Source organism: Micropterus dolomieu, linkage group LG23 (assembly GCF_021292245.1).
Source record: "Micropterus dolomieu isolate WLL.071019.BEF.003 ecotype Adirondacks linkage group LG23, ASM2129224v1, whole genome shotgun sequence".
NCBI lineage: Eukaryota > Metazoa > Chordata > Actinopteri > Centrarchiformes > Centrarchidae > Micropterus > Micropterus dolomieu.
In genome coordinates, this window is record NC_060172.1 from 2,883,716 (window position 1) to 2,910,625 (window position 26,910).

The 26,910-nt window shown below is 43.2% G+C and overlaps 2 protein-coding genes across 2 annotated transcripts in view; one reads left to right on the plus strand and one right to left on the minus strand.

Moving 5' to 3' along the window:
- Nucleotides 1–11,501, plus strand: part of LOC123962979 (uncharacterized protein KIAA0930 homolog) — a 12,914-nt gene extending 1,413 nt beyond the window's left edge. Inside the window, exons 2-4 of the mRNA XM_046039493.1 lie at nt 5,195–5,354; nt 5,495–5,650; nt 6,835–11,501. Of these exons, the coding sequence (XP_045895449.1) occupies nt 5,195–5,354; nt 5,495–5,650; nt 6,835–6,875 (357 nt within the window). The 3' untranslated portion in view covers nt 6,876–11,501. The remainder of the gene's footprint in view (nt 1–5,194; nt 5,355–5,494; nt 5,651–6,834) is intronic.
- A 1,605-nt stretch (nt 11,502–13,106) lies between these two features.
- Nucleotides 13,107–26,405, minus strand: nup50 (nucleoporin 50). The gene is made up of 8 exons (XM_046040709.1): nt 26,230–26,405; nt 23,876–23,954; nt 23,662–23,742; nt 23,355–23,538; nt 19,439–20,107; nt 17,878–17,962; nt 16,569–16,687; nt 13,107–14,095 (listed from the first exon to the last, which is right to left on the minus strand). Exons 2-8 carry the CDS (start codon nt 23,942–23,944, stop codon nt 13,896–13,898), a joined length of 1,407 nt encoding a protein of 468 aa, XP_045896665.1. The 5' UTR covers nt 23,945–23,954; nt 26,230–26,405; the 3' UTR covers nt 13,107–13,895.
- Nucleotides 26,406–26,910: the final 505 nt, after the last annotated feature.

The window sequence follows — 26,910 nt, forward strand, 5'->3', positions numbered from 1 at the left end:
TACTGTCCTACTGTCTTTCTCTCTTACTGTCCTTCTGTCCTACTGTCCTTCTCTCTTACTGTCTTACTGTCCTTCTCTCCTTCTGTACTGTCTCTCTCTTACTGTCCTTCTCTTACTGTCCTTCTGTGTTTCTGTACTGTCTCTCTCTTTCTGTCCTACTGTCCTTCTGTCCAGTACTACTGTCCTACTGTCTTTCTCTCTTACTGTCCTACTGTCTTTCTCTCTTACTGTCCTTCTGTCCTACTGTCCTTCTCTCTTACTGTCTTACTGTCCTTCTCTCCTTCTGTACTGTCTCTCTCTTACTGTCCTTCTCTTACTGTCCTTCTGTGTTTCTGTACTGTCTCTCTCTTTCTGTCCTACTGTCCTTCTGTCCAGTACTACTGTCCTACTGTCTTTCTCTCTTACTGTCCTACTGTCTTTCTCTCTTACTGTCCTTCTGTCCTACTGTCCTTCTCTCTTACTGTCTTACTGTCCTTCTCTCCTTCTGTACTGTCTCTCTCTTACTGTCCTTCTCTTACTGTCCTTCTGTGTTTCTGTACTGTCTCTCTCTTTCTGTCCTACTGTCCTTCTGTCCAGTACTACTGTCCTACTGTCTTTCTCTCTTACTGTCCTACTGTCTTTCTCTCTTACTGTCCTTCTGTCCTACTGTCCTTCTCTCTTACTGTCTTACTGTCCTTCTCTCCTTCTGTACTGTCTCTCTCTTACTGTCCTTCTCTTACTGTCCTTCTGTGTTTCTGTACTGTCTCTCTCTTTCTGTCCTACTGTCCTTCTGTCCAGTACTACTGTCCTACTGTCTTTCTCTCTTACTGTCCTACTGTCTTTCTCTCTTACTGTCCTTCTGTCCTACTGTCCTTCTCTCTTACTGTCTTACTGTCCTTCTCTCCTTCTGTACTGTCTCTCTCTTACTGTCCTTCTCTTACTGTCCTTCTGTGTTTCTGTACTGTCTCTCTCTTTCTGTCCTACTGTCCTTCTGTCCAGTACTACTGTCCTACTGTCTTTCTCTCTTACTGTCCTACTGTCTTTCTCTCTTACTGTCCTTGTGTCTAGTACTACTGTCCTTCTGTCTTTCTCTCTTACTGTCCTTCTGTCTTACTGTCCTTCTCTTACTGTCCTCCTGTGTTTCTGTACTGTCTCTCTCTTTCTGTCCTTCTGTCCAGTCCTACTGTCCTTCTGACCTGTCCTACTGTCCTACTGTCCTTCTCTCCTTCTGTACTGTCTCTCTCTTACTGTCCTTCTGTGTTTCTGTACTGCCTCTCTCTTTCTGTCCTTCTGTCCAGTCCTACTGTCCTTCTGTCCAGTCCTACTGTCCTTCTGTCCAGTACTACTGTCCTTCTGTCCTTCTCTCTTACTGTCCTACTGTCCTTCTCTCTTACTGTCCTACTGTCCTTCTGTGTTTCTCTCTTACTGTCCTACTGTCCTTCTGTGTTTCTGTCTCTCTCTTACTGTCCTTCTGTCCTACTGTCCTATTCTTACTGTCCTTCTGTCCTACTGTCCTATTCTTACTGTCCTTCTGTCCTACTGTCCTATTCTCTTACTGTCCTTCTGTCCTATTCTCTTACTGTCCTATTCTCTTACTGTCCTTCTCTCCTACTGTCTTACTGTCCTACTGTCCTTCTCTCCTACTGTCTTACTGTCCTACTGTCCTTCTGTCTTTCTCTCTTACTGTCCTTCTGTGTTTCTGTCTCTCTCTTACTGTCCTTCTGTCCTACTGTCCTATTCTCTTACTGTCCTACTGTCCTTCTCTCTTACTGTCCTTCTGTCTTGCTGTCTTGCTGTCCTTCTGTCCTACTGTCCTACTCTCTTACTGTCCTACTCTCTTACTATCCTACTGTCCTTCTCTCCTTCTGTACTGTCTCTCTCTTTCTGTCCTTCTGTCCAGTCCTACTGTCCTTCTGACCAGTACTACTGTCCTACTGTCCTTCTCTCCTACTGTCCTACTCTCTTACTGTCTTACTGTCCTTCTCTCCTTCTGTACTGTCTCTCTCTTACTGTCCTTCTGTGTTTCTGTACTGCCTCTCTTTCTGTCCTTCTGTCCAGTCCTACTGTCCTTCTGTCCAGTACTACTGTCCTACTGTCCTCTCTTACTGTCCTTCTGTCTTTCTCTCTTACTGTCCTACTGTCCTTCTGTCCTTCTCTCCTACTGTCCTACTGTCCTTCTCTCCTACTGTCCTACTGTCCTTCTCTCTTACTGTCCTTCTGTGTTTCTGTCTCTCTCTTACTGTCCTACTGTCCTACTGTCCTATTCTCTTACTGTCCTTCTGTCCTACTGTCTTACTGTCCTTCTCTCCTACTGTCCTACTGTCCTTCTGTGTTTCTGTCTCTCTCTTACTGTCCTTCTGTCCTACTGTCCTATTCTCTTACTGTCCTTCTGTCCTACTGTCCTATTCTTACTGTCCTTCTGTCCTTCTGTCCTACTGTCCTTCTGTCTTTCTCTCTTACTGTCCTACTGTGTTTCTGTCTCTCTCTTACTGTCCTTCTGTCCTACTGTCCTATTCTCTTACTGTCCTTCTGTCCTATTCTCTTACTGTCCTACTGTCCTTCTGTCTTACTGTCCTTCTGTCCTACTGTCCTTCTCTCTTACTGTCCTACTCTCTTACTATCCTACTGTCCTTCTCTCCTTCTGTACTGTCTCTCTTTCTGTCCTTCTGTCCAGTACTACTGTCCTACTGTCCTTCTCTCTTACTGTCCTACTGTCCTTCTGTCCTACTCTCTTACTGTCCTACTCTCACTGTCCTACTGTCCTTCTCTCTTACTGTCCTTCTGTCCTACTCTCTTACTGTCCTTCTGTCTTTCTCTCTTACTGTCCTACTGTCCTACTGTCCTATTCTCTTACTGTCCTTCTGTCCTTCTGTCCTATTCTCTTACTGTCCTTCTGTCCTACTGTCTTACTGTCCTACTGTCCTTCTCTCCTACTGTCCTACTGTCCTTCTGTCTCTCTCTTACTGTCCTACTGTCCTTCTGTGTTTCTGTCTCTCTTACTGTCCTTCTGTCCTTCTCTCTTACTGTCCTTCTGTCCTTCTCTCTTACTGTCCTACTGTCTTACTGTCCTACTGTCCTACTCTCTTACTATCCTACTGTCCTTCTCTCCTTCTGTACTGTCTCTCTCTTACTGTCCTTCTCTTCCTGTCCTTCTGTGTTTCTGTACTGTCTCTCTTTCTGTCCTTCTGTCCAGTACTACTGTCCTACTGTCCTTCTCTCTTACTGTCCTACTGTCCTTCTGTCCTACTCTCTTACTGTCCTACTCTCACTGTCCTACTGTCCTTCTCTCTTACTGTCCTTCTGTCCTACTCTCTTACTGTCCTTCTGTCTTTCTCTCTTACTGTCCTACTGTCCTACTGTCCTATTCTCTTACTGTCCTTCTGTGTTTCTGTACTGTCTCTCTTTCTGTCCTTCTGTCCAGTACTACTGTCCTACTGTCCTTCTCTCTTACTGTCCTACTGTCCTTCTGTCCTACTCTCTTACTGTCCTACTCTCACTGTCCTACTGTCCTTCTCTCTTACTGTCCTACTCTCTTACTGTCCTGTCTAGTACTACTGTCCTTCTGTCTTTCTCTCTTACTGTCCTATTCTCTTACTGTCCTTCTGTCCTACTGTCCTATTCTCTTACTGTCCTTCTGTCCTTCTCTCTTACTGTCCTTCTGTCCTACTGTCCTTCTCTCTTACTGTCCTACTGTCTTACTGTCCTACTCTCTTACTATCCTACTGTCCTTCTCTCCTTCTGTACTGTCTCTCTCTTACTGTCTTACTGTCCTTCTCTTCCTGTCCTTCTGTGTTTCTGTACTGTCTCTCTTTCTGTCCTTCTGTCCAGTACTACTGTCCTACTGTCCTTCTCTCTTACTGTCCTACTGTCCTTCAGTCCTACTCTCTTACTGTCCTTCTCTTACTGTCCTTCTGTGTTTCTGTACTGTCTCTCTTTCTGTCCTTCTGTCCAGTACTACTGTCCTACTGTCCTTCTGTACTGTCTCTCTTACTGTCCTTCTGTACTGTCTCTCTCTTACTGTCTTACTGTCCTTCTCTTCCTGTCCTTCTGTGTTTCTGTACTGTCTCTCTTTCTGTCCTTCTGTCCAGTACTACTGTCCTGTCCTTCTCTCTTACTGTCCTACTCTCTTACTGTCCTACTCTCACTGTCCTACTGTCCTTCTGTCCTACTCTCACTGTCCTACTGTCCTTCTGTCCTACTCTCTTACTGTCCTACTCTCACTGTCCTACTGTCCTTCTGTCCTACTGTCCTTCTGTCCTACTGTCCTTCTCTTACTCTCTTTCTGTCCTTCTGTCCAGTACTACTGTCCTACTGTCCTTCTGTACTGTCTCTCTTACTGTCCTTCTGTACTGTCTCTCTTACTGTCTTACTGTCCTTCTCTTACTGTCCTTCTGTGTTTCTGTACTGTCTCTCTCTTTCTGTCCTTCTGTCCAGTACTACTGTCCTACTCTCTTACTGTCCTTCTCTCTTCTCTGCTCTGTGTGCGTCCCGGCGTTTGATCCGCATTCGTGGACGCTTCCTTTCATTTCAGAACTTCTCAAAGTAAAAGCTGACTGATATAATTATAAGTGTCGATACGCTGACCGGGGGCGGCACGGTGGCCCAGTGGATATAGACCTGTCACTGTAGGGAAGCTGACAGGGGTGGGGATGGCGCAGTGGATAAGACACATGCCTGTAGGTCGTTTTGGATAAAAGCGTCATGAATAAATGTAGCTGTAGTTCCTTTAGGATACCAAACAGCGGTATCACCGCGAGACGGTCAGGGACCAGTTGTCTGTTATAAACAGCACCGAGCAAACTGAAAGCGTCCTCCCAGAACCTCGTGAGCCCTGGAGTTCCGTCAGCTGACATTAATCACAAGCGCGGGAGGCGGCAGGAAAACGGCTCTGGCGTACGGGAGCGTCGGATTACATTTCTGGGAGGTTCACAATTCCCTCGATTTGGTTTAAAATTGTAATGGAGTTGCAGAGACAGAATTTATTCTGCTTCGCATCCTGTTGGTTAGTTTAATCTGCAGCTTCCTGTTTCCAGCTGACACAGGGAGGAGTTTGTTTTCTCAGAACATAAAGGAAGTGCTGCAGGTTTTCACTAACGCCTGCAGATGCGTGGGTAACCTGAAGCTGTCAGACATGCACTTCCACTCTGCCTCTGAGGCGTGCTGGGGTATAAAGTGGAAACGTGACTCAGTATGTTGACGACGTGTCGTCCTCCAGGTGACGTCCTTCAGCACACCTCCGACCCCCGAGAGGAACCGCCCCTCCTTCTTCTCTCCGTCGCTGAGGCGGAAAGTTCCCCGAAACCGAAACGCAGAGATGAAGAAGTCTCACTCGGCCAACGACAGCGAGGAGTTCTTCAGGGAGGAAGACGACGAAGGTGAAAAATAAACTGAGACGCAAACTGGCCGGACCGGTTTTTCCTTCAGCGTCTGTTTTATTTCAGCAGGACGGTGTCGGCTTGGAACCAGTTGATCGTTAAATCATCAGCGCTAACGATGAACCTGCTTTGTGCTTCAGATCTTCACACCACCACCAACCTCCGCTCCCGCTCTCTGTCGGGGACCGGACGCTCGCTGGTCGGCTCCTGGCTCAAACTCAACCGGACGGATGACTACTTCCTGCTCTACTCACACCTGACCTACGTCACGCTGCCGCTGCACCGCATCACCACAGGTCAGAGGTCACACGCACACTGCATCACCACAGGTCAGAGGTCACACGCACACTGCAGCGCCTCAGGTCAGAGGTCACACGCACACTGCAGCGCCTCAGGTCAGAGGTCACACGCACACTGCAGCGCCTCAGGTCAGAGGTCACACACCACAGGTCAGAGGTCACACACCACAGGTCAGAGGTCACACGTGTTAATGCTAATATGTTTAATAATAGCTACACACAGTAAATCATGCTTAAAGTCGTCCTGCTTTCTACCTTAATGAAAATATTCAAGCCGTCTGTATTTATCTTGGCGTAGCCTGATGATGACAGATTACACAAAAACACACACACCTGCATTTAATAAGCAATAATTTATGGAACATCACTGATTTTCCTCCTAAATCATAATTTAATATTATGGACAACAAGGAAAGAATTTCTTTTTGAACAAGCTTTACTTATCGCAGTACTACCAGACTGAAATAAGAGACTTGTTTTATTTTTTATTTCTTCACTTACTCAGTTTCTCACTACTCAAGTGATTTTTTTTAGTAAGTACTTTTGTACTCAACAACTTTTTTGATCACTACTTTTACTTCTACTTGAGTACTTGTTTTTGGCTACTCTACCCACCTCTGGTCACCAGTAACTATTCCTGCTTTACTAGTAACTATTGATTAGGTAGTTCGTTAGTAACTATTTTTTAGTTACTAGTAACTAATTGAAATCTACGGGGCTCTGCAGTTTAGATATCATCTGTTCCATTTTTACTGGAAAGAATTAAAATGTTACTATCAACAAGCCTTTTTACTAGTAAAATACTTACCAGTAAGAATGAAAATGTTAGTAATATCCTACTAATATTTACTAGTTTACTGAATATTTAGTAGTGACTACAGGTACTAGTCTCCAACTAACAGATACTAGTTAGATGGAGTAGTTGCTAGTACCGTAATATCTGAACTGCAGAGCCCTGGAGATTTCAGTGGCAAAAATATGTAATTAGTTTCTAGTAAAACCAAAAATAACTACCAGCATCTAGTAAAACCAAAAATAACTACCAGCATCTAGTCAGCAGTTTCTAGTAAAACAGGAATAGTTACTAGTACCTAGTAATTAAGTCCTAGTAACGAGTAGTAAGTTGTAAGGACTAAATGTCAGCGGGTTCGCCGTAGACTCACTGTGTGTCGTTTCGTCAGATATCCTGGAGGTCCGGCAGAAGCCCATCCTGATGACATAGCAGAGCTGGACTCAGAGCGTCACTACCAAGTGCCTCCTGCATCAGGCCACTGAGACCACAGCAGCGCCGCCCGGTGGCCAGAGCGACCACCGAACACCTGAAGACGAGTCGGAGGAGACGACCCGAACGCAGAGAGACTCTGTCAGAGGGGACGACAAACCAACCAGCCATCCGAGAAGTGCCTCTTCTTCTTCTTCTTCTTTTCAGTCCCCTGCTGGGTCCAAGAGGTCGTCTCCACAGAAACGGGGATCACATGATGTTTAAAGTATTGTAAAAAAAAACAAAACAAAAAAAGGCTTTGGCTCTGACCCGGAAGGTGAGGGAGGTGGAGAACGTGCGTGTTCCTGTAAATATCCTGCTGCTTTACTCACTGAGACGCCTTGACCGAAGGTTCTGCTTTCGACACGTACGAACCGCGTGGAGTTATTCTTTTTGTAAAATATTTACACTCAAGACGGCGTGAGGCGTTTTTTTTTTTTTGTATGAGAGGAAACGGTAAATGTGCACAGCTTCCCTCCTATAACCAGGCGAAGCGGGGGTCGCACCCCCTCCCCGTGTTTATTCAGACACGTTCACAACAGGAAATGGATTACTAGTCGCTCAGTTAACACATTTATTGACTCGTAAGTATCTGAAAGTCACCAGTGTTCATCACAACTTTGACTTCATGCTGATTATTCTGTCAGTGCTCCAATACCAACAGTAAGAAGCACACGAGAACCTGTAACCAGCACTTATTTGGTACTTTTTACTGTTTTTCTGTGATGATCAGCAGATTCATTTTCTTTTGCTCAGCTACCTGAAAAATAATCCAGTTCACAGCAACAAGTAGAATATGACAACTACTTAAACAAGAACAACATGTATCTGGTAAAACTTTTATTAAAATATATATTAAAAAATATATAAAAATGACTTAAATCAAAATAATTCAAAATAAAATCATAATTTTACAAGAAATAAAAGAACCACTTTATTCTCATGTTGTGAAAGTAAAATCACAGTTTTGGGTTTTTCCCTTTAAATATTCCAACTCACTCGCTTCAACGTTTCTGTGGCTCTTCTGATCAGTCGGTCCCAGCTGGGTGCTTTTATGAGTGTAAGCCCCGCCCCTTCAGGTGGACCGCCACAGGACCTTATTTAGGAAAAAATATGTTCAGTAGTCAACAGCGAGAGACAACTAATGTTTTGATCCCGTTTGAATTGTGTCACACACGATGTTTGTCAGTTTAAAAGATAATTTAAAGTCAAGAAAGTCGCAGTTTGTCATAAAACGGTTGAAGTATAAGACTAACGAGACAGAAGCTAAAATCACCGATGCTAATGTTACTGATGCTAACGTACTGAAGCTAATGTTACTGATGCTAAAATCACTGATGCTAATGTTACTGATGCTACAATCACTGATGCTAACGTACTGAAGCTAACGTGACAGAAGCTAATGTTACTGATGCTAAAATCACTGATGCTAATGTGACTGATGCTAACGTACTGAAGCTAAAATGACAGAAGCTAATGTTACTGATACTAAAATTGCTGATGCTAATGTACTGAGGCTAACATGACAGAAGCTAATGTTACTGATGCTACAATCACCGATGCTAATGTTACTGAAACTAATGTTACAGAAGCTAACTTCACTGAAGCTAATACGAAGCTAATGTTACTGATCATTAGCTTCACTGACAATAAATCACCGACAAATCCCTGACAGTAACATCACTGAAGCTAATGTGACTGAAGCTAATGTTACTGAAACTGTTACTGATGCTAAAATCACTGATGCTGACATTACTATAGCTAAAGTCACTGTAGCTAACATTACTAAAGCTAACGCTAAAGAGCTTCCATGTGTAGATGACGTGATGAAGAACCAGGAGTCGTTGGAATAAACACATCAAGTGAGAAAAATCTGTGCGTAGAACGCAGCTAACTTACCTAGCTAGTACGTTAGCTTACAATGCATATTGCACGAGACGAGAGATGTAGTTCATCAAGCGGTTTCAAAACTAATTAATCTTTTCCGTTTTACAACAAACTAAGACTTTCTTATATTTAAATTATCTTTTAAACTGACAAACATCACGTGTGAAGTTCAGGACACAATTCAAACAGGATAAAAGCATTAGCCGCTTCTCGTCGTTGACTACCGTACATGTTTTCCAAAATAAACTCTATGGGGCGGGAAGAAGCGAAGAGATTTACAAAAGGGAAAAATAAGAAAATAGTCATGTAAAAGTTAGTTTTAAGAATGTATCATAAACTGAGGATCTGATTAAAGTAGTTAATGTTTGAATCTTCAGGCAGGTCACGTTTGTACAGCGACTCCGCCGTGGGGCTAATTCTGATCACATTTAGACCCATAAAGACTCAGTACTGATAAAATACACAGACTTGGTTTGGTTATTAAAAAAAACTGACAAACCCGAATGAAGTTCTTATTTTTAATTTAGTTTCTTATTTTTTAGTTTGTCTGCTTCAGATTCCTTTGATGGACGCAACGCCCTCACAACCTCTTGATAAATCAACTGCTCAATGCTGATTCGTTGATTTCTCACCTTTAAGTTAAGACACACACAAAAAAATAAGAAAATTCACAGTAACCCAGCTTTGACTTTTTACTGGCTTTAGTTTAAAAACTGCGACTCACAAACTGGAAGTGACTTGAAAAACTACCGAAGAGAAGGCGATTTTAAAGGGAAGCCGCCTGGATCCACGTGTGGACAGAAGAGACGAACGTGGTTTGTTTTCCGTTTGATGTCGACGTTTTCCTCAGTGTGCTCCTAAAGCCTTAAATCTGACTGTGTGCTACTTTGGTGTTTCTTCTTTCACCTGTTGTTCATTGAAATGACCAGCTGAGGCTCCAAAGACCAGATATTATTCATGTGTTCATCAGTTAACACCAGAGAGACACCAGAATCCTTCCACATGATGATTCTTCTGATGATAAATGTCTTTTAAAAAAAATAATGCAATGGCGAAACGGTTTGTTGTAAATATAATCCAAATCTGTTCGTATTAAGAAACAAATTTCACTCAAAGATGCAAAGGACACTAACAGGATGTTTTGTTTTTTTTTATTGTGAAAACCTCAAGACTTTGCTCAGATTATTTAATATATATCATTTTAGAAGAATAAAGCGATTCGTATATTAATTTACAAGGAAAACATTAATAAAATAATTAGTAAAAGCACTTATGAGAGCAGATAATGTGAATTTTACCTGCATAATGAGTTTTTCTTTTAAAATCCCCCCTTTTTTCTTAAAATATTACTATTTTCTCACAGAAGTCACCATGGAATCTGTAAATCTTTTTGACTGACTTTAACAAAATTTCGAGCTCCCCGAAATAACGAGCAATGAGCATTTTCACTGTTTTTAAATATTTTGGATCTAGAAAGTAAAAACATTGTAACCCTAATGTTTCTATCTGATATTTAATTATTAGGGCTGTATGTTTATGTTCCCAACTCGTCACACATAGACGCTTGGTCAAGACCCCTTGGCATCGCTTTTGCATGTGTAGGGTGTTTTAGGCACCAAAACCCACTTGGCGGGGTTCAGGCAAAGATCATAGTCTGGTTACTTACGTGATCTTACTATCGACTTTTTGTTTCACATGCAAAACGAACACCGGTCTCCTGGTTGAAAGTCCAGTTTTCGATCCACCTCCTGACTCGGATTGTTTATATACTACGCCTACTTAAGCACTTAACTATGATGCTACTGAGGGGATCCCCAGTGTGTTACAAACTGACGCCAGGGGGTCTCGACCGTGCGTCCGTATGTGGCGACTCAGGAGTCAGAACGGGTTTAAACTCGGCTCTGTTTTACGGTCGTCCTTCAAAGATTCAGTCAAATCAGATAAACGGTAATATTGCACGAATATGAAAATACTCCTAAAACTTTCTCCTGGGAACGTTCGTTTATATTTTTATCCCCCGCAAGGCAACATGAAAACACATTTTTAAATTTATGGAAACTGAACGATTTGTTTGTTGTAGCTAGTAAGTTTATGAATTATCGATAACCTCTTATTCTGAATTCATACAAAGTGCCCTGAAGTAGTGAAAATGCACATCACAAGTCTGAAATATGAGTTCCAGAAATAAAGTCGATATTTAATTATTCAAATGAAGTTAATTTCAGACGGTCGCTGATTGTGTTAGATTTTGGTGTCTCGTGTTTTCATGAGTTAACGGTGACACGAGTTGGAGTCAGTCAGCTGTTGTTATTGATCACTTCCTGTCAGTGATTGATTTGCACTCAGATCGGCCCACGGTGTTTTTCTGTGTCGTGTTTAACAGTGAACTTATTCCACAGGGCACTCTCTCTCTCTCTCTGTGTGTGTTAATGCTGACGTAGTTTAGTTTCTCCAGCTGAATGTATCCACGCTGATCAATAGCAAAGACGGCTTTAACAGAGGAACGTTTGATGAGACTGTTTGCACTGTAAAACGCTTTTTGAAACTTGTTTGTTAAAGACTTTTTGTTGACGTGTTCTCACAGCTCTCATCGCGGCTTTTGTACACCGACAGTTAATGTGCACGTTGTCGTCACACTTCTGTTGCTTTCTTTCCAAACTGTGTTTATTTATTGAAATACACATTACCAGAAAAACCTGATGCCTGTGGCTTGTTTTTGTTCTCCTGATTTCTACATCCGTCATCCACGCTTCGGTTTAATAAAGATAATTACTGTACAGGCTTAAACAGACGACATGTAATGTGATTTATCGCCCTCCGCTTTTCTCAAACAACTTTTTCATTTAATGAAAATAAAAACATTTTATGAATCTCTCTCCTGCTCTCCAGAGTATAAGACTAAAGGGCAGTTTACACTTCAGCGTCATATCTACGCCGCCTCCGTCAACAATTTAACTACACATTGCGGCGACAGACCGCAAGAACTGTGATTGGTCGGCTTGGTAGTGTCGCATTTCCCGCTTGAGGACCGGTTCAAGGGTCGTAAGCACCATCTCCTCAGACGCCTTCTCTCGTTTCTGCATTTTAGTGATTTCACTAAAAGTAACTGCTGCCATTGTCTGTAGCAGCCTACACCAACGAAGAAGAAGGAGGAGAAGGTCAACACAGTGGAACTTAAACCTCACCGCCAGCTAGCGTTTTGGCGACGCACACACCAACGCACGAGTTTAAATGCTCAGGACGGCACGTAACCCACGCCGTAGTATTAATTTTCCTTAAGATTAGTTGTCTTTATTAGTGGGAGTTCCTCTTCTTCTTATCCTAACATTGGTTAGGAAACAAACAGCTATGGAGTCCAGGAGGGAACAAACTAAATCTGTGTTCAGAGTCCATACAGGATATTAAAACAACTAGACTCATACGTACATCAGACCTTCATCACACAGCGACTGTCCAAATAGAACACAAAAACATCGTCAGGATTGATTACATCCATCAGTATTTACGAGTCTGAATCCGAGTAAACTTTAATCTGTTGTTAGATACGCAGCGTAAGAGTCTGAAGTCTCGCTCGGAGAGCTGTTGCAGGAAGACGCCGGCAGAAACGAGGGAGAGTTTGTTGTGTTGGAGTAACGTTAGGAAATAAAGTCTGGCTGGCAGCTCCTCTATGTAAGAGAAGTGTGTTTGGAGTTTATCAGAGAACTTTAGAGATTCTACTCGGCCCTGTTCAGACCTGGTCCGGCTACTCATCAGAAAGGACAAACCAAGTTTAAAAGCAAGATTTGTGACAGTTAGAGTTAAATGGAAAATAAAACCAGGTAACCGGGATTTTCAGCTTCAAACCTGATCGTCTTTATCCTAAAATATTTATTTCTCTGCTTCACCATGAATCCAGATCGTTTGTGCCACAATCTTGGTAAAAGCAGACAGTGGAGCGGCTAATCTGGTGATTATTCTCACGATTAATGGATTTTTGTTGTTTAGTCCATCAAATGTCTTTTTTTTTTTTTAAATACACTCAAAGTGACGTCTTCAAAATCACTTCTATTGTCCAGCCAACTGTCCAAAACCCAAAGTTTAACAGAATAACAGCAATTCTTCACATTTATAATTAAACCAGTAAACGTTTCAGTTTTAATTAATCGATTATCAAAATAGTTGGTTTAGTTTCTTTCGATCGACTAATCGTTGCAGCTTCAGTTACATTTAGCTCGTTGACCCGAGCATCTTCTGAAGTGGGAGGTTTAATTTAATGGAGCTGAAAGTTAAAATAAGAACACAGAAATGAAAAAGCAGCAGGCAGAGAAGGTTTGTTTCCTTTTTATTCCCCAATAAATGTCTTTACAAATGTTCTCAGACGATGACAGCATGCCTCATCTCGAAGGCCGAACCGAAGGCTACACAAAGGACACTTGTGTCAAAAACAGAGTCCATGTTTACAGAAAATAAAAACACTTCCCTTCCTCACACCGTTTCCAGAAGCTCTTCAGGGGAAACGGTCACACGACGTTCGGTCAGCGAGTTCAAATCCTGCCGACACAATAAATAGTTCCCAGAGCAAAAAAAACACTCAGCAGACGCACTAAATCCTCGCCACGTTCATCATTTAAAACGTTAACTGTTACTGCGAGTACTTAATTTGTAAAACCAAATCCTGGACCTTATTTGGAGCCCCGCCCCACCCCAAAATAACTCTGTGGTAAAGATCGCACTATAACACTTTCAGTCACTCGCCACCAAATTAAAACAGTAAAATGAAACACAGACTGATTAAATACATCGATCTGCTTCTGATAAAAACAGCAGCATCCAGCCAGGAGGAATGTAGCCGATCCGGAGAGCGATGGCGCCGGCGGCGACCTGCTTCTGACGTTTGTGATTAAAAATAAACGCAAATATTTCACAGTATGACGACCAATTTATTGTGGGAGACTGAGGGGGGACGTGGATCACCAGGACTTAAAGTACAAATGTGTGTGAGTGTGTGTGAGTGTGTGTGTGTGGATAAAACCGGCGTGATGAGGTCGACGGGGTCTGGAGGGTCCGAGGAAGACCGGGTGAGGTCTGCTAAAAGCTCAGGGGGGGCGGGGAGGTTCAGCCTTTCTTCTCCTCCAGGGTCTTGTGGAGCTCGTCGGCGTCCTCGGCGGTCTTGACCCGGATGAGGAGGGGGACGGGGCTGCTGGCGTTCTTGTCGTCGACGGGCGGGTTGGGGACGCACACCACCATCACGTTGTTCTTCCCGACCCGGGAGCACGGCATGGAGGCCTGCACGATGATGTTCAGCAGGATGTTTCCTGGAGAGGAGCAAAGGTCACATTTCATTATCGAAAACGTCTTTCAGCGTTTCAGAGCTTCACGTGTCAGTTTATAAAAAGAAACGTCACTCGGCTTAAAGCTGCACCCAACGACTAATTTCATCAATTCATCTGGTAGTTTTCTTGATTCATTCAGTCACAAATAACACGCACGCTCCACAGCAGCAATCTGATTGGCCAGATGATTTCAATTCTCACGTTAACGTTACTCACTGTTATTATGACAGCATGAGAAACAAAACTATGTTTTATTTTACCGTGAAGAGAATTATTCATTAAAGAAGTTTTTCGGTTCACAAACGTCGTTATTGGATTGAGTTGAAAGCGTAGTTCACACGACACGTTGTGTGTGAACTACACGACGACGCATCAAAACGGCTCCCGGACGCATTTCTGACACATCGCCGACGTCTGCCAGATATCTAGCACGCCGAATGCCTGGAGGAGTCGGCCGACTCGACATCCAGCCATCCCTTCTTACTCTCTGCAGCTCAGACTGCTGCTACCTGCACGTGTCCAGATTCTGTGTCTTTATAATAACAAACAGCTGTTTCATGTGCATGTTCGCGTCATTTCGTTTCACATTTCAAGTGTGTTTTCTTGACTAAACGTGGTTTGGGTGACTCAGCCGCTGTCAGCTGGTGTAGTGCGCGACCTCCTGTCACCGATCAGTCATATAGTGTGAACGCCACAACCACTTCAAGACTCCCGTCACAAGACGCCGACAGTCGTGTCGTCTGCACGAGGCTTACGTCTCTTGCCGTTACGAAAAACTTTGATCACAGAAACTTTGATCAGTCGCACGCCTCTGGAGCAACGAGGGGTTAAGTGTCTTGCTCACATTGGTGGATGTTGCAGTGGGAATCAAACCTGCGTCTGCCACACCAGAGACATGTCTTCTCCACCTCTGTCTGTTTCGTGCTCTCAGCTCTCCTGTGCTTTTAGTACCTGATGTACTGTGTAAATGTTCTTGTTTTATGAAAAACACGACGACGCATCAAAACGGCTCCCGATGATCATTTCTGATCCAGAAAATGGTGAAAAATGTGGATCAGTATTTCCTAAAGTTCAAGGTGGCGTCTTGTTTTGTCCACAACCCAAATATATTCAGTTTACTGTCAGAGGAGGAAAGAAACCAGGAAATATTCACATTTAAGAAGCTGGAATCAGGACTCAAAGCGATTAATCGATTATCAAAATGACGATTAGTTTTCAAATAATCACTGCAGCTCTAATATGAACGCGTCAAAACACCTTTAAAGTTTTGATTGTAAACTGACTAAGACGGTTCAACACTGCTGCTTTACCAAAGACTCAACATGTGGAGACATCTGAAGCCGACTCGACCTGCCGATGATTTAATAACTCCTGAACTTGTCCAGCCTAAACACCCTCCTCCTCCTCCTCCTGGTCCGTCAGGTCTTTGTCACGTTTAACAAACAAACAACAAAAAACGGCACTTCCTGTTTCGACTGGCAACTTCCCTGAAGCTCAGCTAAAACGTTTTTACGTGCCATGTAACCAGGCTCTGAGGAGAACCGTCAGCTTGCGTGATTTAGATCTCCGGCCGGCAGAAACATGGTTCATCTTTCTACTTTGCTTCCCGAACATGTTTTCTTTCAGACTACTTCTTGTTAAGGATCTTTAACGGCCGTTTTTCCACCTCAGCAGCTCTGACAAACTTTCCAGTTTCATTCCTGACTATCTGCTGAGGGGTTTGTTCGTGTATCAGTCGCAGCCTGAACTAGAGAACATTTGATTCCAAAAAAAATAATTTCTTAATACCTGACAGTATTTTCATTTATGAAATAACAGACATCCAAAATCCCCTCTGTCTAATAAGTCACCAAAATAAAAATTATTTTGAACCCGACTTAATCCAGATTTCAATTCTTGGAAAAGATTCAAATTTCATTAGAGACGGCCTCATTTGCATACTTAAACATTTGAGAAAACCTACAATACAAAAAAATATTGTCTTAATGTGAGTCATTAACTATGAAAGGCAGCGTCTCGCCTTAGAGGCCTGAGAGACAGGAAGCAGCTGTTCCTCTGTTTGACCAGCGGGTGGCGCCGTTTGATCACAGCTCAGCTGACAGAAAATAGAAAACCAGGACTGCTCCCTCTTCAGTCTGTGCCTGGAGTTATTTATGTGTGTTTAAATCACTGAACGCCTTCAGGTCGTCCACACTACAAAGAACACTTTTCCTTTCTTGTTTGTTCTTGTTTGCTGAGTAACGTTTGGGTTTTGGAAATCTTTAGACGTCTCCTCAGGCTCTGGGAAAGGGTGACAGCGTTTTTAGAGAACAAGGACAAATAATCAGTAAGCAGATAATGAGCGTGTATCTTCATCAAGTCAGAGCTCTAGCTGCAGCTCGAGCGTGGAGGCGAGCAGTTTCTTTGCATCAAGCTGCGGTTCAACATGTCGCCGTCTGAGTTTTGGATGTTTTACCCAGGTTGGTGTCGGCGCGAATGACCATCTGAGTTTTTCCCTCCTCGATCTCCTTGAGGTGCAGAGTTCCCACGCCTTTCTCTTTGAACTCAGAGTCCTTCTTGTAGAACAGTTTACACCTGACAGAAACAACAACAACAACAACACACACTTAAAGTTAAAAAAACAAATCAAAGTTAGTGTTCGGTGAAAATATACAAGTAAAGATCAATAATCCAGCGTCGGCACAGAGAGGGGTTTGGATTTCCGTCCGACGGCTAAAAACGCCCGTTATTTTAAAGGAATCTGGTGAAACAAAGATTTTGAGACAGACATCCTTTTCCTTCTAGATTATTGTGCTGTTAAATGTTCCTCACCTGGTTTGAGCCGATATAAATACACTCAGTGAAGCTCTGTGAGGATTTAAATTAAACAAAGACCACATTATTATTAATTCATTCAATGTCTTTGATTATTTTATTGCCCCCTAAAGTGTCCTGACATCACCCTGAGGGGTCAAACACTTTTTGTTTCTGACGTCTTTAGGGTTGGATATCATTTAAATTTTATCGATTCTGATTCTACTTATTGGATGTCGGTTCTGGTTCCTTCACCACAGATCTTCTTCCTCTTCTTCCTCCTCGTCCCCTTCATGTCTCCAAAGTAAAAGGAGTCTCTGTCCTAGAGCGGCGTCTCTGGGACTCGTCTCATCTGGAGCCATCGTTGGTTTCCCTTCAGTATAAAAGGTGAGCTCACCTGTGTTTTGGACCTGAGGCGTTGCTGCTGTTATCGTTAACGTTGAACGCGGTGAAGCGATTCACGCCGCGTTGAAGGAAACGCTTCGTCATGTCGGAGCTGCTTCCTCCCTCGCACCAAACCTCCTTACTGCAGCTGGTGCGGGTTTTTAGTGAAGCTAAGAAACTTTGGAGCGTTTGCTGCGGCCCGCCACGGTCCGGGACCGGAACCACAAGGACTCTCTTCCTCATGGTTCATGGACGTAACAAATGAGGTGACGTTCGGTCGGCGTAGCAGCTGCTGGCAGATCAGAGACACTTGATGCGCTGTAAAACGCTCACTGCAGGAAGTCAGGAACCGAGGAGCAGGATCCAAACGCACGGGTCTTTTTGAATCCACGGGTCTTGTAAATTTGGTACCCTGCTGCTGCTTCTTCTTGTGAAATAATTAGACCATTTTAAGCCTCTAAAATGATTCAAATACTTTGAGAAGAGAAAATCACTCTGGTTGAAAGAGAAATGATGAAGAACAAACTTCATTTCAGCTAAAACCAACAAACGTTTTTAAATCATTCAGACGACACAGTCAGACGTACTTCTTCGAGTAGAAGGCGTCGTCCTCTTTCACCTCTTTCACCTCGGGTTTGGGAGGCTCCTCCGACTCTTCGTCTTTGTTCTCGTCTATAAAGAGAAAAACATCTTAATTAAAAGCTTCACATTATTCAACAAGAATTATCATAAAAAATCTAAATGCTTTAACTTGGGAGTGCAGCTGAGACGGTTTGTCGACCTACAGAAACTCGTCTGCACCTTTTGTCTGCTATAATAGTAATATATAGTGTTAACAGTAGTAATTACATCTTTACTCTCCTTAATACAGATGATTAACTCCACGTCTGCTAATTACGAGCACTTAATGATTTAGTTACCTGACGAAGGTGACTTAATTACTCAATTTAAAGTCAATAATTAGCAGTTTAACCAAATAAAGAGAGACACACGAGCCTTTTCAGATCGTTTCCTGCTTCCCTTTGTTTCATACGACAGCAAACTGAACATCAGCTCAGAGCTGTTGCTCGCTCGTCCAGGACAGATTAGATCTGATATATAAAACAGAGTTTAAATGTGACATCTTATATTTAACTAAAATCCCCACAGAGCTTCAGCTTTAAAGGATTTCTATGAGGAGCAAAAGGATTTGACAGCAGACTCATCTCGAAGGGACAGAGGATGAAAAGTACTTCTTGTTTAACCAGAGTCCATTTATAAAACATGAGGTTTTAGCTGGAGATGAACAATTACTGAATTCATCGATAGAACCTGGCTGAGCGATAATAAAATGATCATTTAAGGGAGTGTTTTCTGGTTTTTGGATGGTGAACTGAATGTCTTGAAGAATCAGACTGGTTGGTGTTTGGTTGTGTCGAGAATTTTAAACTTTTTCTGATATTTTACAGACCAAAAGATTAACTAAATAAATGAGAAACTGATGGGCAGATTAATCGACAGTGAAAATAATCGTTATTTGAAGCTCCGTTTGTGACGGCGTCCTCATCTCCCGCCGTGTCCCACTCAGCTAATTACTAACATTCAGCAATTTATAACAAGACAAACGAGTCAGTACTCATTTATTCACCAACAAGCTTCATTTTAAACCGCAGCTGAAGTGTTAAGTCTTATGTAATTAAATTTAAACCACATGCAGAGGAAGCAGATAAACCTTAAATGATCTTATATCCAACAGTGATTAGAAGTAGAGCTGACACAGGTAGGTCTGTTTTTCACATTTCCTGTTCGTCCCAGTAAACTGAATAATCTTTGAGTTTTGGACAGATGAAGACGTCACTTTGGACTCCGGGAACTTTTTAAACTTCTGACATTTAATGGACTAATCAACTAGCTCACAACCTTAAAATCGCTTCCAAAACTCAGATATATAATTTAGCAGCAAATCCTCGAATGTGAGAAGCTGGAACCAGAGAATATTTGGCATTTTTGACCGATAACCACAAATCAATGAATCAGCCAAGCATTTAGCAGAGTAACTGTTAGCAGCAGCCCTGATTAGTTCGTTAAGCTTCCTCTAATGAAGCAGTGAAGAATAAATGACAGATTTAAGCTTCCTCTCATCATTTATCTCTCCTCCTGACGGGGTACCTGCGGGCTTAGCGTCCTCGTTCTTCCCGCTGAAGGACAGCGGCGCAGCAGATCCAGGAGCTCCGAACAGGGAGGTGTGGGTGGAGGAGGCGCTGGAGGAGGAGAAGGAGAAGCTGGGGGGAGTCGTTTTGGACCCCAAGGAGCCGAGAACCGAGCTGTCCACCTTCTGACCGAAGTTAAACGAGACGCCGGCGCTGGCCGGAGCGTCGGCGGCGCTTTTGTCCCGGTCTTCTGTCACATTTTTGCAGAAGGAGAACAAAGCGGCGGCCGGAGCCGGAGCCGCCGGGCTGCTTCTGCTGGAGGAGGAAGATGAGACGGGAGGAGGAGGAGGAGGAGGGGTGGCCGCGGCCGGCAGCTTCCCTCCCTGCTTCTTCTCCTCGGAGCCCCCGTCAGCAGACCCGGCGCCATACTGCCGCTCGATGCTGGCCAGGTGCCGCTCGTAATCCCTGAAGATGGGGTTGAGATCGCACAGAGGGTTGCCGTTCACGTGCTTGGTGATCCAGTCCCGCACGGAGCAGTTCAGAGCGGTGAGCTGCCGGCTGTACTCCTTGTTGCCGACACTGCCGCCGCTGCTGCAGGAGCTCGGGCTTTGAGTCGGGCTCGGGGCGGAGCCATTGGTCTGCTTGGCGCTGATGTCAGCGGCGGAGGCGGGGCCGTTGAATGTCAGACCTGAGATGAAGAGGGGAGGAATGTTAGTGTGACAGGAGCCGAGGCTGAGAGGAAGAGAAACGAGGAGTCTGCCTCCCTCCCCCCGTCCTGCCCTGCAGCGACGACATCAAATGAATGAGCAGCCAAACCCCCCCCCCCCTCCCGCCGCCGATTCAGCTCCATTACTCCCCAGCACCAAACCAAGAAGCTGCAACAATGGAGAACGTTTTCAACTCCATTTCACGTCCACAGAGCAGTGAAGCCAGCCAGCAGAGAGCGCGACCCTTTATACAAGCCGGGAGGATTTTAACAGGATCTGAAACCAGGTCACAGTGCAAAGGGAGAGCTGCTCTGCTGCAGCACAGCGCGCTAAAAACAACAGCTACGTGCAGATTTTAATAACCGATGGCAGCCAGTGGAACAATACACCAGAAAATGACATTATTGTTCTGATAAGCTGTTCCCAGAGATAACGTTAGAGAAGGTTTGAGGTAACCATTAATAAGCAGAGACGGGACCTGAGATTATATTTGTTACAACAACATCTATTCTTTATTCCCGGGATGGTGAAGGAAAGATTAGTATTGACTTTCAAATCAATGTCGATCACGACAAACAGATTATTAGTCACTGTTCTCAGCACATCGTGTGAAAGTAAGCAACAAAAACACATTTTACATTATCGGTAATTATGACTCAACAATTTGATCAATGTTCAATATATCGTCTTAATAATTGATTTGAATCACGAAATTTGCACTTAATTTTTCTATTTAAATATTTATTTTGTTGAGGAAGAGGGACTGAAAAAAGATTTACTGATCATATTTGTTGACAAAGAATTTATCATAATAGTTTTAAATGTTCTACATCATATTTGTTCAGTGATCAACGGTTCGGCATCAAGTGTTAAAAAGAAGTTTAACAACAAAATTAACCATCTGGTTTCTTCAATTTTCACTCACAAAAATCTGATTTTAATCTTAAAATAAAATAATAAATAATAACTTGACATTTATCGATATCAAATGATATTTAATGTTTTTATTGTGATAACATTTTTGACCGTATCACACGGCCCTAATTTTGACTAATAAATGATCAAGACTTGTGTTTCACATTAAAAGCCTTCCAGTGTTTTTTTTTTTTATTCCTAGAAGGCTTTTATTGTGAAATATCTGCAGCTTTGTCTGCTGAGCTTCCTGAACGGCACAAAAAGCTGAATCAGTGAGATAAACATTGATTTGTTGTTCTTATGAGTTAGTGCTCCAAACGGTACAGGCAGCTTTTAGTTATGTTATTATTGGATAAGCAGCCGTCTGAGTCCAGCTTTTACACAACACCACCAACATGAACACAGACTTTATTTAACCCCTACCAGAGTTCCCTGAATCAGCTGTTTCATGTCACCTTGCTAGCTCCACCCTCTCGTCCAAATATGGTCACGTCTTGTTCCAAAAAAAAACAACATGGCGACAGCCAAAACGCCAAACTTGAGGCTTCAAAATGCCAGTCCACAAACCATCAGGTGACGACACGGCGGCTCCACAAACTGAAAAGTCAAAAGTGCGTGTGTAACCAAGTCGCGATCGGTCGGCTTGGTAGCATCGCATTTCCTGCAAGCCCACAGGAAGGTGCTCCGAGCGGATGTAACGCGGTGGATCCCTCGAGCGTCGCGACACCAGAGACACGACACGTTTCGCTATCAGAGTTTCCTCCCTTCGTTCGAGAACATTTGGAAAGAGCCACACGGTTTATTATTTTAACCATGTTCAAGTTAGCGGGGGGCTAAACAGGACGTCACGATTCAACACCAGTTCGACTCCACGGGTAAAAAACAAAACAATAAATCTCGTGTTCTTCACTCACACACTTGTAACAGAAACAAGAGAACTACTAACAGCTGTGAGGAGGTCCAGGACAGATGATGGTTTAATGTCAATATATTATCAAGGAAATTACAACCTTACACTGAGCATGTTTAATATTCTTAACTTTTCTCCCCTCAGTAACAGACGTTCGGTCCTTGGAGCTGCAAACTGTCTCGTCACCTTCGGTGATTTTCAGGTGATGAGACTGTGACACGTCTGCATTAGGCCCCACCCACAATTAAAACAAATCCGATCTCCGTCCACAGCAGAGATTTCAGAGTTGATCTCCGTCTACATTAAAACAACTGAAAAAGCAGACGGTCTGTTCCGTAGTTACAGAAGATCTGTCGAAAGAATAAAGTCCTGCAGACCAAGAATCAGAACAGATTTATTTTGGCATGGACCAATAACGAGCTGGGACTGTTGCTGAATGTAACACGGGAGTTAAAAGCGGCGGTGGTGGCGGAAAACAGACTGGGAGTCGACGCAAAGTAAACGGCGACGTGCACAGTACAAGTGTAGGCAGATAGGCCTACGTTTTATTTGCATGAGACCCAATCAGAGAGCCAAACATGAGCGCCTGCATCATCGTTTGTAAAGTCCTCCGTTTTTGCCCGTCCGCACTAAAACGCCCTCCAGAGTTTCGAAATGCGAAATGGGGTCGACAGCGTTTCCAAACTTCTCCGTTTTGGGTATTTGTTTTCGTCATTTTAGTTTTTAGTCTGGACGGGAGGAGCAAACGTAGCAAAAGGTCTCCGTTTTAAAAGGAAGTGAAGCCGTTTACAGTTCAGCGCTCACGGAGAAGCTCGTTGTTCATCGTTTGTCTAAAATACTCCCGAACTTTAGACAGTCGAAGGCGCTTGTCTGGGGGAATCCCACTAACACCGGATGCAGCGACGCTTCGACGCACGTAATGCAAGTCGACTTATTTACATAATCTACTACGTCGACGAATCGCCCCGGCGCTCGTGTCCCTGAATCAGCCCTCCAACAGATCCAGAACTGGGAGAAATCCAGGCTTTGACCCAAAGCTGTTGAAGGAAACTTCACCTGGTTTACAAACTTTTATATTCGACGAGTTTTGGTCTCGTTTCTCCCGACATCCCTACTCGAGTTAAACCTCTCCATGACAAAGCAAACACAGTCGCTCTCCTCTGCAAAGCGGAAATGAAACCTTCGCCACAGACGGCGCCGACACGTTCCTCACTGTCATCACGTAAAATGCACTCTCTCTCTCGTCACAGTTCAGCAGGTGGACTGGATGTTAGCGGGTCACGGCCACAGTAGCTCCAGCTGAACGGACGCACACACCTGATGTGGAGCCAATAGAGGCGCCAAACAACATCAACTCCAATAATCGGTCACTTCACACTGAAGGACAGCGGTTCTCTGCTCACCGGGTGCAGCAGTGGATGAGAAACCTCCGAATGATGGCGTGATGCCGTTCCCGTTGGTCAGACCGCTGAGGCCTTTAAAGCCGCCACCGTTCCCAAAACCAGAAAACGCCGTCGTGGCTCCGCTCGCTGCTGATGTGGCCAAAGAAAAGCCTTTAAAACTTTTAAAGGTGCCGCCACTCTCCGGCTGAAACAAAACAACACATTTAGAAATGAACAAACAGGATAAAGAGGATTCTGTATGGCGTCCAGTATTTAAATAAAAATGCATTAAAGTTTATTAACTAAACGTTCAGATTGATGGTTTTACCTCGCCAATATTTCTGCGTTTGGCTTTCTTAATCGCCCGGTTCTTCAACACATCTTCACTTGCGACTGAAAACGTCCCGGCCTGGTGAACGACACGATGTCTGGGTTAGATTTAAAGTTCCTACACGTTTGAACTCTTTCATTCTGAATCATCAAAAACACTCTTTTATAAAAAGCTGTAAACCGGTGGGAGATTTGGAGACGATGAAACTCACCTCCTCTCCCTCCTCCTCCTGATCCCAGTTCCTGTCCGTTAGCTCTTTATCAGCGATCCTCTTCGCCATCCCACCGGCTCTGTAAGACAGAACGAGCAGACGCACAGTTAGTTCAGCAGCAGCGAGGACCGGGTAATGTTCACATCGCACCACAATATGTAAAATAATTCAACATGTCGGGATGAACTAAGTACTTCTGTTTTATGCTACTATACACTTTAACTTTACTACATTTCAGAGGGAAACATTGAACCTTTTACTGCACCAACATGTTTACGCATCAGTAACAACAACAATAATAATAATAATAATAACAGGACACTAATAAGGGGTTTTCTACTAGCATGACGAGTAACTTCACTTCTGATCCTGCTGCTCATAATACTGTACAAATACTGTGACTTCAACATTTGTACTATTTCTCCTTCATTAGCAGAGAGGGAGCTGGTGAAACAGGCATCCGGCCAAACTGTCTGGAGTTTAGGGGCTGCAGCGGATTTATAAACTTTAGACTGACTAAACTGATTTTAAAAAATTAGTTAATCGACAAAACAATAACTAGCTTCATAGATGGTTGAAAAATGGTTCCTCTAGCTTCATTTGAATAGAATTAAGATGATCAATAAAGTCATTGTGGCAGATTATGTGTAAGGTAACAACTACTGCACGACAAGAATATTACTTATTTATAGCCTTATTAATATAATATGTTTTGTATATGAAGGAGAGCCCCGTTTATTATAATGTAATCTGACTATGACTCTGACTCTGATTATTATAGTTAGTACTAGTAGTAGAATATTAGTATTTCTTTTATTTCCTGTTTGGCAGGCTACTTACACTATATCCTTAATATTCATTAGCGGTCGTTCTCCTGCCTCCTGTTTGTTAACACATGAATATATTTAGTTGTACTTCAGTCATGTTATCTTGGTAAAGTCTCACAACATAACAAATATTAGAGATAATCTTTGTTCAGGTTGTGCGTTTCTGAGAAGAAGAGTATCGGATTTTAAAATCCTCATATATCAAAATCTGTATTTTAAACCCCGTATCGGTCGGGCTCTACAAAACATGTCCCAAATTCTTGGTTCCAGCTTGTCAGATGTGAATGTATGCTGGTTTATACCTTTTTAATTGCTTTGTCGTAAAAACAAGACATTTAAATACGTCACCTCGAGCTCTGAGAGACTCTAATGATCTTTAACACTACTTCCTTAAAAAAGGAACTACCAGAGAAGATATTTAGACAAACAAGAAATACAAATACATCACATGATAAAAAGCCATAATTATTAAGAATAAATAGAATAAAGTCTGTGAGACCAAGTTAAAGACTTGGACTAACTATTAACGCCCAAAGATGCTCCCCAGTCACTAATAGTTTGTACATGAGTAGGAGCATTATCAATTCAACTTTCAATTTCAAAATCGCTTTCTTGGCACGAAAGAATAATTTTCATATTGCAAAGCAAAGACAAGACACAGTATAACATCATAACAATAACAACATGTTGCTACAGTCCAGTACCATGCTTTTTATATATATATTTACAAGTGTTTACTTATTAGCTGCAATTATTTCACATTTTCACCTAGGAGGTATGGAGGTTCTCCTGTACCGTTTTTGGTCTCAGATTCCGGATAGGTTTCAGTAATTTGGGGAAGTAGTTTCCTCTTAGATCTTTGACTTTTTGTTGTGAGGAAATATTTTTCTTCCCATGTATCTTTCTGTTTGTGTATTTGCAATTTTGTTCGGGTAGATTATGTGTCCTGAGGGCCACAGAGACACGTCTGAGTGAATGAAAAATAATAATAGTAACCGTACAACAAACATTCAGCCAACATCACAGCAGCAAGTGTTGTAAGAATATTCTGGAAGGATAAAATCCATCTTTCATTTAATTAACGTGGTGATGTGAGATTTAAAGATTCGGCTTCTTGATGTGTTTCCCAGTGAACCCCAGAGACACAGAAACTGCATCATGTAGAGTTTAAGTTTGAGTTGGGTTAACAGATACCTAAGTTAGCATAGTTAGCTCGTCCTTCCAGGCTAACAAGCGTCAACTAGTTTCTCAACTCAGGGAACTGAAGCTTCAGCCAGATTAACAGTTAACCGGCTAAATAGCTGACTCTTAAAAGTACAGGCAGTGAAAACCCTGCTAATGTGTTCATTCAGGTATCTGACGTGCACCCGGAGGCGGTTAGCCGGTGAGCTGACGGCGTTAACGTTAACCGGCGGGCCCGCATATTAGCAGCTAGCAGCTAACGCCATGTTAAACACAGCTTGAAGGCTAACATTAGCTCCTCACACAGGCCGGCTACGATGTTTATCAGTTTTAAAGTTCACGTACCTTTGCTGGAATGTAAATTCCGACCTCTACCCTCTGAATGACTCTCAAACCGCTTCACGTAACGCAGACCGTTTCAGAAACGTTAGCTGACCTGCTTCAGGTACGAAGCGCTGTGCGGAGCTTCTCACGCCACCATTTCACACAGCGGCGCATCCGCATGAGTTCCCGCGCCCCACCTTCCTGCGCATGCGCACCTGACAGCGTTCACAGTGGGAGTTGTAGTCCATCAAGTGTTAAAGTGTTCAGAAACACCGTTAAAGGTCCAGTAGAGGAGGATCTGCTGACAGAAATGCAATATAATATCCATAACTATGTTTTCTGTGGTTTAGAAAGACCTTAAATAATGAACCATATTGTTTTTATTACCTTAGAATCAGACATGTCTATCTACATACACCGCAGGTCCTCTTACGTGGACGTCATCATGTTTCTGCATTTTCTCCAATTGGACAAACTGCTCTACAGAGCGCGTTTCATCACTACCAATCTGAAAAGTGAAGCCTTAAACCTGCGTCCTCTCTAGCAGCCAGCAGGGGGCGCCTTAAACCTGCGTCCTCTCCAACAGCCAGCAGGGGGCGACTTAAACCTGCGTCCTCTCCAGCAGCCAGCAGGGGGCGACTTAAACCTGCGTCCTCTCCAGCAGCCAGCAGGGGGCGACTTAAACCTGCGTCCTCTCCAGCA